This window comes from Stegastes partitus, unplaced genomic scaffold, assembly GCF_000690725.1.
Source record: "Stegastes partitus isolate 25-593 unplaced genomic scaffold, Stegastes_partitus-1.0.2 Scaffold209, whole genome shotgun sequence".
NCBI lineage: Eukaryota > Metazoa > Chordata > Actinopteri > Pomacentridae > Stegastes > Stegastes partitus.
Genome location: NW_007577940.1, coordinates 485,590 through 496,808, shown reverse-complemented (window position 1 = coordinate 496,808; position 11,219 = coordinate 485,590). Strand labels below are relative to the sequence as shown.

At 38.3% G+C, this 11,219-nt stretch overlaps 1 protein-coding gene across 1 annotated transcript in view; it reads right to left on the bottom strand.

Moving 5' to 3' along the window:
* Positions 1 to 11,219, bottom strand: part of sez6l (seizure related 6 homolog (mouse)-like) — a 125,518-nt gene that overhangs the window by 2,012 nt on the left and 112,287 nt on the right. Inside the window, exons 11-15 of the mRNA XM_008280773.1 lie at positions 9,046 to 9,240; positions 6,293 to 6,484; positions 5,487 to 5,681; positions 2,658 to 2,693; positions 2,165 to 2,279 (exon numbers count right to left, since the gene is read on the bottom strand). Coding sequence (XP_008278995.1) covers positions 2,165 to 2,279; positions 2,658 to 2,693; positions 5,487 to 5,681; positions 6,293 to 6,484; positions 9,046 to 9,240 — 733 coding nt within the window. The remainder of the gene's footprint in view (positions 1 to 2,164; positions 2,280 to 2,657; positions 2,694 to 5,486; positions 5,682 to 6,292; positions 6,485 to 9,045; positions 9,241 to 11,219) is intronic.

Genomic DNA, 11,219 nt, shown 5'->3' with positions numbered 1-11,219 from the left:
GTAAGTAAGTAAGTAAGTAAGTAAGTAAGTAAGTAAGTAAGTAAGTAAATAAATAAATAAATAAATACTGCTATAGAGTCAGCCAAATTAGGTGTACTGCTCCTTTATTATTGTGCAGCTGATGTCATGTGATAGTCTAATTTTTTCAAATTTTCTGCCACATCTCAATCACCACTTTCTTTGAGTAGGATTATAGAGTAAAGAAAAGAAAAGCATGCCTAATGACAACATCATCTTTTACATTTTACGTTTGAGTAAAGCAAATGCTTTAGTTGGGGAAAAACTGACAGTCTTATCAATGAAAATTGTTCATTTGAGAGGAATAAAATAATTTAGGTGCATCTAACTTCAACCAGTGACAATAATGTTACTCGTTAACTTAATTTGAAAACAATTATTTCAGTTGTTTTCTACAGATTGAAGCAATTCATTTAAGTTGGTTCAGCAATTCTCATTTTTCACAAATCTGAGAGTTTGCTTACACTGATCCAGTTTTCTCTGTCATGTATAATATAAGATAAAGTTTCATCAGTAAACCGTGGCAGCCACAATAAAACATACTTTTTCTGCTTTTTGTTGCAATAAGAAAGAAGCATCTTGTTAAAAACTGCTTGTTGTGTCATGCCTATCCAGAGCTTGAAGAAATTATGACGACAGACTGAAGCTTTTATCCGAATAGAGATAACACTGCAGAGATAACACTGTTTAAACTGTCATTGTTACTGTGCATGAACGTTGCCATGGTTACATACAGTTATGCAGCTCCTTGACAGTTCATGTCCAGAAGGTGGATCTAAAATCTGTCATTATTGTCAGTGGAGGAAAGTAGAGGTGGAATTACAGTTCTCACATGAAATGAACAGAAATGTCTTCCCCAAAGTCTCTCATCAGGCAGTCAGCAATGTAGAGGGTTTCTATACAAATCACACCTTTTATCCATCACTTCTTTGTTTTGCTCAAAACATTTTTACTGACTTTTATCCCTTTATATCACTAAACTTCTATTATAACTTGGTGAGATGTGGCTGACAAAGGCTTAATAAAACATTGTATGACAAGTCAGCTGTCTGGCAGACGCAAGGTTACAAAACTTGATATAAAGAAGAGCTTTTGCTTTAAAACTTGAGGAAATTTGAAGCTTTTACCAGTGTACTTCTTTTTTAGTATAACTGATAATGGTTTAATGAAATATTTCTGTTTTCAGCAAAAGAAGATGACCTCACTGTGAGCTCAACCTTATCTACATGAACCTTGTAGGAAACAGCTACTACACAAAAGCAAGTCTATTTAATCAAAATTTTCTCTAATGCTTCTTTCCATTCTAATATTACATAATTTCACCCCTTCTGAACTTTTAAAAAAATGCAAAAATCTAAAAAGTAAACGTCACTTTTTCAATCAACTCACAACTTTTAGACGAGCTACAGATATTTAGACATATTTCTTCATCATTTCTCATCTTTTGAAGTGAAGGCTTAGAGGTTAAAAAATGCACATGCATAATGAATCACACCATGTTATTCAAAACTACTTCATTAGAATTAAAAAAATGAATACATTAAAGTGTCTGGCTGGTCTTAAATGAATAATTGCAGTGTATTTAATGCTTCATATCATAAATATGGAACCATACAGGCTCTGTGCTGCCAACAAGAAGCTGCCAATACAACAAAATGGGAACAGTTATATACATTAATGCTGAGTAAGAAGTTACTGGTGCACATGCACAGGTGGGTGAGTCTATATAAAATCAATCAAATTTGAACAAAGCTCCTAACTGACCTTCTCAGAATCAGCAGATTTTTTATGCACAATAATTTCACTTTATTTATTAAAGCCATGCAAAATTTTGCCTTCATACAGTGAATGTTTTCAGAGTTACATCTCCTTGAAGGAAATCCTGTACTTTTGAATTTATGAGGCTTAGAAATACTAAAAAAGATTAAGCAAATATAAAAGTGCTAAATTTCAGCCCACTCCTATGTACTTCAAGGGCTTTTAAGTGTGAAAATATTTTTAGTATGAAGATAAAATGTTGCATGGCTTCAATACATATACTAAAGTTATTGTGCATAAAAAGTAGTTCATTCTGAGGGGGTCAGGTGGGATTTTTTCCAGATATATGAAATGCCCCAGCATATAAAGGTGCAGTCTACAATGTTACCGTGTGACGTAGACATACGCTCCTCCCAGCAGCACTGACAGCAGCAGAACCAGGATGAAGATGGCCAGCGCAATGTTCCCTCCATCCAGAGGGGAGCCTGCAGTCGCCTCTGCAACTGACAGACGACACATGAATAAATCAAGATTAATCAAAGGCAGTGTCTGATCCAGAGGACAAATAATAGGTGTTACAGGCTGATTAAAGGTGGCTCAGCACAAGTAGGCGGATGCTACAGGTAATCAGATGGACAGAGCTGGAGGGACAAACACACACAGTGGGGATGTACTTGGCGGCAGATGTTTGCAGATGTAGGCAGAACAGGCAGACACACACACACACACAGAGGTGAAGTGTTGTTTTCTTCTTTTGTGTGATGGTTTGTTTGATTTTTGTGTGTTTTTTTATTTTTATTTTAGTGAGTCTAGAAAACAAACTGTGTGGTCTTTTTTAGCCCACAGCGTCAGAGCACACCAACGTACACAGACAGACTCACCTTCCAAAGCATGGTTGCCAAAGCAGTCATGGAAGGCTGCAAGACATCATTCTGTCAGTCAGTGCATATGTAAATCGACATCACACTTTCCTACGAGTTTGTATCCGTAACAAGGCTTGTTAATCCCCACAGTACTTATTGTTAATACTCCCGTCAGGCTCTCGGTTCTCGCATATTCACCTTATGTTGTCATTTCACAAGATCAGTTTTAAATAAATGTATTTAGAACTAGAGAAACAAGTGTCATTCTGTAATATTGGCACAGAGATAACACCACATTTTTAATGACCATAATGATATACAAGAAAAGAGATGTAATATTTTTCCTTTTTATGAAAACAATTACATGACCAAAATGATTATTTTTAATCAATCTTATAGCTCAATGTTAATCCTAGTTTTAAAGTAGTTAATAGTTCCATACTTTTATGTTGTTCTAATGTTGGCTTGGGTTTGCGCCATCAAAATAAATCTAAGGAAAAAAGGTTATTGCTATGTTATTACGAATACATAGTGTCTCTCAGTTTAATTCTGACTGTTCGTGTGTGTATATTTGTGTGTACATGTGTATGCAATGAAATTAAATAGTGAACAATGTAAATTTAATGTAATTTGAATTTTTATGTCATTATTTATGTTTTTTGATGGTGCAAACTAAACAAAGAACTGGAAAACTTTACAAAGATCAGGCTGCTTAGCTTGTGCACTTGCTTCTATTTCTTTTCTTTTCTTTTCTTTTTTTCACTTTTAGTGCCATAAATAAAAGCCTTTACTTTCAGGATACAGACTAACTGATGTATTCAGAAAAAGAAATGCTATTTGGTTGCCGGAGTAGCTGGTGTATAAACTTTCCCGAAATCAAATAAAGAGCAAATCATAGCTGCTAATGTCCACTCAAAGTGGAAATATGACACAGTGCAGAGACAATCTTTGAGGAAACAAGCACCACTGAAACAACAAATACATTTTCTGATGTTGGTATAGCAGAACTGAACACTATAAGATTATATTATATGAAGTCATTCTTGTGTGCTGGCAGCCAGCAGGTCGGCCAGCAGGGATCTCACTCATACATTCTCTCTGTGAACTCAGATGAGAATCCTTCATCGTACCTTGTGGAGGAACCTTGCAAACATTTTTCCACATGTGCACCACAGAAAGTTTTACTTGAATGAATGAGGTGTCATTTTGTATTCTTATATCCAGTTTTCCATCCATAGTGTTCAAAGTAGACCATGTTACTAATTTTTAAGCTGTCACCCAACAAATGAATTTAAATTGGTCTTGGAATTAGGACTAGGTGCCTACTGAAGGTGGACATGCTAACGTCTGCAGCTTATTAGACAAGACAAACATAATGCTCTGCTCTGTTGCTGTGTTTTCATGTTTTAGATCTTGGAATAGCCTTTATATATAGGCACCATCCTCTGAACTCTTTAATACTGTAACTAGTCCTTCTGTGCTGAGCTGTGACTGGACTGCCGCTGTTTGATAAAGAGGGGTTTGGGTTTAGCAAACTGTCACCTGCATGCATAGGGACATGACCAATCTGTAGAAACAAGCATGGGCAAAGAGGTCTTTAAAGAATACTGCGTGCATGCATAAAATTCAAAGGGAAAGGTAAGAGACCAAGGAAACATTTCACACAACATTTACAGCTCTGTGCAAAGGTTTTAGGTACAGCTAAATGTACAAATCAAAAATAATGCAAATACAAAATACAGTAAAGTGGCTAGAATTTGCAGCCTTTGTATATAAAACAGCATCACCAGGTCTTAGTGGGTTGGTGGGATGGTGGAGAACTTCTAACAGATGTTCTCCTCAGGTAATCCCAGGCTGACTCCATAATGTTGAGATCAGGACTCTGTGGGGTTCAGACAATCAGCTGCAGGACTGAAGCCAGCTCTATCAAGCCCTTTTTAGACATGGAATATGTAGCATTAATGCCTTCATCAATCTTTTGTGAGTGATGGCATTCTGTCATTCAGACATTCAGCCACTTTAAATGTTCCTCATGACTTCATTCAGACATTCCCACCACACTGAGAGTACTATATTCTTCGTTCACGGAGAGATTGGACAGAAAATCCAGTGATGTATAAGATATAATATTGCACTAATAAACAAAAGACATCTTATGAAACTGTTCAAATAACTAACAGTCTCGTTTATTTAGGATTTTCCAAACAGTGAAAATTCTGTCCATATGTGATGGACAACAGTAACTTTACCAACAGTAAAATATGAATATCTCCATAGCTGTTACGGAAGTTAGGATTCAACCTGAGGATGACTAATATGTAACTAAATATTTACCTGCAGCTGATAAACTGTGACTCTGACTGACAGCTCACCTGTCTGATGGAAGAAAGGTTCAAAGTGACCTGCTGTTAGATCCTGATCAATGCTGTCTCCATGTCAGGGATCATTTAGAATTCTAAAAAAAAATGAAGTTACTGTGCATAAACATGTGCAGCTCTCTCTCTCTTTGAAGATGTTCATATGGAACCTGTGCTTATCTGTCAGTGTGACAGCGAAAGTGAGATGCTACAAGGTCCAAACTTCTAATCTTGGATTTCCATCGTGACTTTTACAGAAAAGTGAACAGGGAGCTCATTCAGGCATGAAACTGACGCAGTCAGATGTCATAAAAAATAATGGCAAGGAGAGCATGTCTGAAAGGGGCTTTAGACTCTGGCTGGATGTTTGGACTCATCCTGCTGATGATGGTATTGTGTGGTGAGGAAGAATGTAAACATCTAAAGAGCCTGAAACTTTTGCACAGTGCTGCACATTAAAATTAAAAACACTAAATCCTGCAAATCTCACCCCTGCACAGTGGAAGTGGGCCGCTCCAAAAGGATGGGTTTCCAAGGATGCATTTAATTGCCACCTCTCCTTTGAGTTCGTAGCCTTGGTAACACACAAAGGTGAGCGACTCGCCGGGCAGGTAAAGCCTCTTAGATAGGATCTGGTAGCCATTGTCAGGGAGACCAGGGTTCTCACAAGAAACGGAATCCTCAGCTACACAGAAGAAAAAGGGGGAAAAAAGACAGAAGCTGGATGGATCCCGCCGAGTTTCTCAACACTGATCAGAGGTTTTTGCATCAGAGCTCGACTGACAGATTTGACAAGCTCCGGCTGAGGTGACATGACTCATGGATAATCTCCACCCCCTCCTCCAGGTGGCTGAGGGCTGATTGGTACGGTGCATTAGCATTGCATTTACATATCAAACACTTCATACAAACATTAATAACCCTGAAAACACACTCACACACACATATCATCAGTCCTGAGATGAAATGCAGGAGATGAAGCATCGTCTCTGGCATGCAGAGACGCTGTGATCTGTGTCAGCAGAGGAAACAGAGAACCAGGGCTCTTTTTTTTCTTTGCAAGAAATCACACAAACCCACTCATGTTAGATCGCACAGCAACAGGGAAAAGAGCCTCTCATCTTCAGTTAACTGCCATGTGCAACTGTCTATCCTGATGACAGGCTTCTGAAATCACTGTGCTGGCATATTACTAGTAAACCTCAGCAACCTTTCAGCCCACAAGTTTGATAAAAATAACTACCAGCAACTAACCTGTCGTGTTTCTTTTTGCACAGGAAACTGTAAGATACTCACAGACGCAATGAGGGAGTCGAGACGTCCACACAGGCGTCCCTGGCTCTCGGCCATAGCAGGTGATGGTGGCGCCGCCCTGCAGGATGAAACCAGGGTTGCAGCTGTACTGGATGGTGGTACCCACCAGGAGTTTGGGGTCAGACAGAGACCTGGTGGCGTGTTCGACATGGCCGGGATCTGAGCAGTACATGACTGGGAGAAGGATGATAAAGAAAACAAAGAATGTACAGTGATTTATGAGATATAGTTGAGAATTATACACCATCATAAAACAGCAAAAACAGAGGTAGACTGGCAGATTTCAATAGGCTCATTCCATAAAACCTCAATGAGTGTCTTACGCCTGGCCTCCTCAGAATCAGCTGATATTTTTATGTAACTAAGGATCAATCTGCAGCTGAAAAACTGTGACTCTGACTGAAAGCTCACCTGTCTGATAGAAGAAAAGTTCACAGAGTGAGCTGCTGTTAGATCCTGATACATCCTGTCTCCATGTTAAGGGTCATTTAGAATTCTAAGAATTTAATGAAGTTACTGCTGTTGTGCATAAATATGTGCGGCTCTCTCTTTTGAAGATGTTCATATGGAACCTGCTGCTGTCTGGTGATGCAGGTATTTAATAATCATCAGACAGGACTCTTCGTCAGATTAAACCATTTATTTCAGAATAACATACATTTGAGTTTGGCAGTGACTCAAGTGATGCTCTTGAATGATCTGAGCAAGCATGACACAGACAGTGCCTGAGATCACTAAATCCCCTGGCAGAGTCAAATGATTGTAAATACTGATGGGAACAGTATGATTAAAAAGCAACGTACGTATGCATAAATCTTTATATTACAAGGAGGAGGCTGGGGGAGAGGAGGAGAACGTTGCAGTACAATAAACTGATGCGGCGGCGATGTGGCAGTGATGTGGTAAGCAAAGAGCGCAAGAATCAATGAATGCTGCCTGAGCAATAAGGCGCACCAATAAGGAGGAGTAGGTGCATGATTGGGCAGAATAGGACCCATGACTAGCCTGACTCCGTGCCCGTCTGAACTAGCGCCAAGCTGCATTTAGAGGAAAAACTCCTGCAAACAGCTGGAAGCAACAAACTAAATTTCAGCTCCTAATTTGCAAAAACGTGGATTAGATGTATTATTGATGAGTCTCATTAATCTGACCTGTTACAGTCTCTTTCTTCATCTTCAGTATATATAACTAATATATTTAATGATGTCATTTAAAATTGTACCTTCATATTGTGAATATTTTCAGAGTTACAGACCCCTGAAGTACATACGGGTGGGATGAAATGTAGGACTTTTTAATGTGTGTTACCTTTTCATAATTTCTGAGCCCCCATAACCTTGTAAGTACAACAGACGGACACATGGAATTTTTAGGGCTGAAAAACCTGTTTGAATTGTATTATTTTACACCCACTCCAGGTTTCATAATCTAAAGTAGAAATCTGTTTTTTGTTAAGCATGATTTTTCTTCTACAGTCAACTTTTAGCAACAATATTATGAGAGAAATAACATTCACATGTTTTATATAAGAGTTTGAACAAACCACTTGAATCGAACCAGTTTGCAGCATTCAGTGATTGTTTGAGAGTCTTTCAGATTCTCCTCTGATGGTGTTCAGTTCTTGTTCTGTTAGTTATTTCTGTCAGTCTGCTTCTGTCCTCGGATTGTGGGTGTCGACTCTTCAATATATTGCATTGTATTCCCAGATGGACTTTATTATACCAGCTAAAGCTTCACATGTTCATGATGACCAGTTTGGAAAACAGTATTTTCATGAAGTCATGATTATCAAGACTGAGCATGTTGCTCATAACATCAGCATAAAACTTTAACTTTCAAATTACACCTTTGTACATGTTGTATACACACATTGTGTTCACTCATTCAGCTTTATCATAGTTTTAATGATAATAACAAAAAAATACTCTGGTGTTCACATGTTTTATGTAATCGTGCAGTGGGCAGGAGGAGGACTAAGAGCATTTGTTCTATTCCTGCTCTGTCTCCTCCCTCATCATTGCTCAACTAAGAGATATTCTAAACTGGAATCTTTCCTCAACTAGCCAACAGAAATGACACTGGAGACATGCTGTTGCTATGGTAAGGCGAAAACTGGTCTTAGCAGGGAACTTTGCTCTTTGCAAGAGAAAGACTGTTAACAAATGGGAAATGTTTGGGAAAACACTTAAAACATATATTTGAACATTGTTTTCTGCTAATGTAAAGATTTCAAGTGTTTATCGAGAAAGTCCAATTAGTCAGTATTGCAGATAAAAATATTTAGTTTTTTCATTTCTAAATGTACATTTTTTGTTGTAGTTTGTCTTCTATTACATATTTAACTTTTTGCATTTGTGATACACTGATATTTAATGTAACATGGCAGTTTTGTCAATTTTTTGGTGAATAACTTGGTCAATATTGTCTTGTCTTGTATGTATAGAAATTGATGTTTGTATTTTGATAATATGAGGTTTTTAAAAATATGTATATTGTGTTATGAGTGGAACTACGAGTGTGTCCACTGTCCACTGTCTATATTTGTAGTTGGTGTTGCTCAGTGCACAGGGATGCACAAACCTTGAAGCATCACCAACGTTGTTATAATCTATCCTGTGGGGATTATAAAAACTCCTAGAAATGTTAAGGACTCCCAAGGTAGATAATATGCAAAGTTGATACATTCACACACAAACAGATGGGCGGTAGATGTCATAAATCAGAGCAGAACTGACTCTTTTCGCAGAACGGTGGCTGTGAGCTCCAGGACAGCTCTAGCTGACAGGTGAGGGTCTCTCGTCCCACCAGGTCGTACCCAGGGTCACACTGGTAGGTGATCCGAGCTCCGCGCACCAGTGCAACATGGGATGTCGTCTTCCAGCCGTTCTGGATCTCTGGTAGGTCTGGACAGGAGTCATTTCGGGACACCTCTGAGAAAAGAAATTCAAGAACAAACATGTTGATTAATTGCTCTATTACAATGATGGACGTTTCCTCTTGTTGGACGGTTACGTGGGTCAAGAAGAGAACAACATATACAATGTTACAGCGGATCCTGACATGATACTGGCATGTGCTCACTGCCAGAACGACAAATGGACTTATTGTGCAGCTATTTCACCGTGTGACAGAATGATGGATTTCATCCGGGTTGGACAGTCTTCAAACAGCAGCTCTCTCCAGTCCAATGAAGACAGTGTGCTGCTGAAGCTGCTGTCTGGAAAGCCAGTGGGCTTTAGTTCTGACTTCCACTGAAACAGTCCTCAGTAACATTATTATGTCAGTCACTGTGTTGTTAAAAAAAAATCTTGTTGCTGTCAAGTGTGACTTCCTAGAGTAATGATGGAAGCAGACAAAATGATCCAACTCAGGGGTCACTCATGTCTTACTATCTCACTATCTTATTTCTCTGACTTTATTCATTGTACAGTTTTTCCCTCCTCTGTGCTCATGTTCCAGGGCCTCATTCTCATTTTACTGACCTTGTCGGGTTTCATTGGTTATTTTTTGCTGAGCACTTTGCAGCATAATTAACCTTCTGATTCCCAAAATGCAATATTGCATTCATTTAAAACATTAAAATTGTGATATTTCAATGAAAACACTTCATTCTATCTGTCTTATTTAAACATTCACCACAATAAAGCATTTACACAAGATTCTGTCAACAGTGCTGCTGTGACAAAAACAACAACAACAACAAAAAAACAGTTTTCAGATGAACTGCAGGCTGTGTTTCCACAGAGCAATAACACAGATACTCACAGCGCATGTAACCAGAGCGGACACTAAATCACAATCAGGGAATAAAACTGATATACCAATATGATGGTGAAAATGATATTTCTCCAACAGTTGCGTCTCCATATGTGTTGAGTTCAGTAAATGTAAAGTATGTAAGGTGCTGCTGCTGCAGGGTTATCAGAGGAGATCTTCTCTGTCATGACTTTGTGAGTGAAACTGTAAATGCTGAAGTGTTTTTTTTTTTTTTGCTGTTGTTTGCTTTAGGTTGCCTCCAGGAGCCTTTGAGTGTGTGTTTAATCAACCACTACACAAACTCCTGCTTATGTTCCTTAAAATGATGTAAAGGAAGCCATTGAATGAATTACAGGAAGTACCTTTTAACCCATTTCAGGCCATTTGGTTTAGGTGACAGGTATCGTGTTTTTTATTTTTGAAGATTTTTTATTTTTTTTTTGTAATATAAAAAGAGGGAACATTTGTCATGCATTTGGAACCAAAAATCCGTCAACTTATCAGAAAATTTGTTTAACATAGCATAAAAGTCTACAATGAATATCAACAAATATTTTGCACATATTCTTTCCTGGGGTCCAATGGACCCTGAAAGACCTTCTACGTATGGCAACATGAAAGTTCTGAGTAGGCTTAAACATTGAAAATGAAATGAAATGAAACGAAATGAAATGAAAATGAATGAAATGAAATGAAAAATACTTTATTTATCCCAGAAGGGAAATTCAATCTTGTAAAAGCTCCCTTTTTTTTAATTTTTAATTTTTAAACCAATATAACATATATTATATACAACAATAACAATCATTCAGTCAGTCGGATTTGTTTTTTAAGGTGATGGCTGTTGACAGGAAGGAATTCCTGTATCTCTCCGTTCGACAGCGAAGCTGACGCAGCCTCCCACTAAACACACTCTGTTGATTCTTCACTGTGTTGTGGAGAGGGTGAGAAGAATCCTCCATCATCTTCATCATCTTGTGCAGCATTCTTTTTTGAACAATCAGCTCCAGTGGTTCCAGAGTTATCCCCAGCACAGAACCAGCTTTCTTGATCAGCTTGTTTAGCTTCTTTACGTCTCTGGTTCTGATACTACTGCCCCAGCAGATGGCTGCAAAGCTGATTGCACTTTCCACAACAGACTTATAGAAGATCT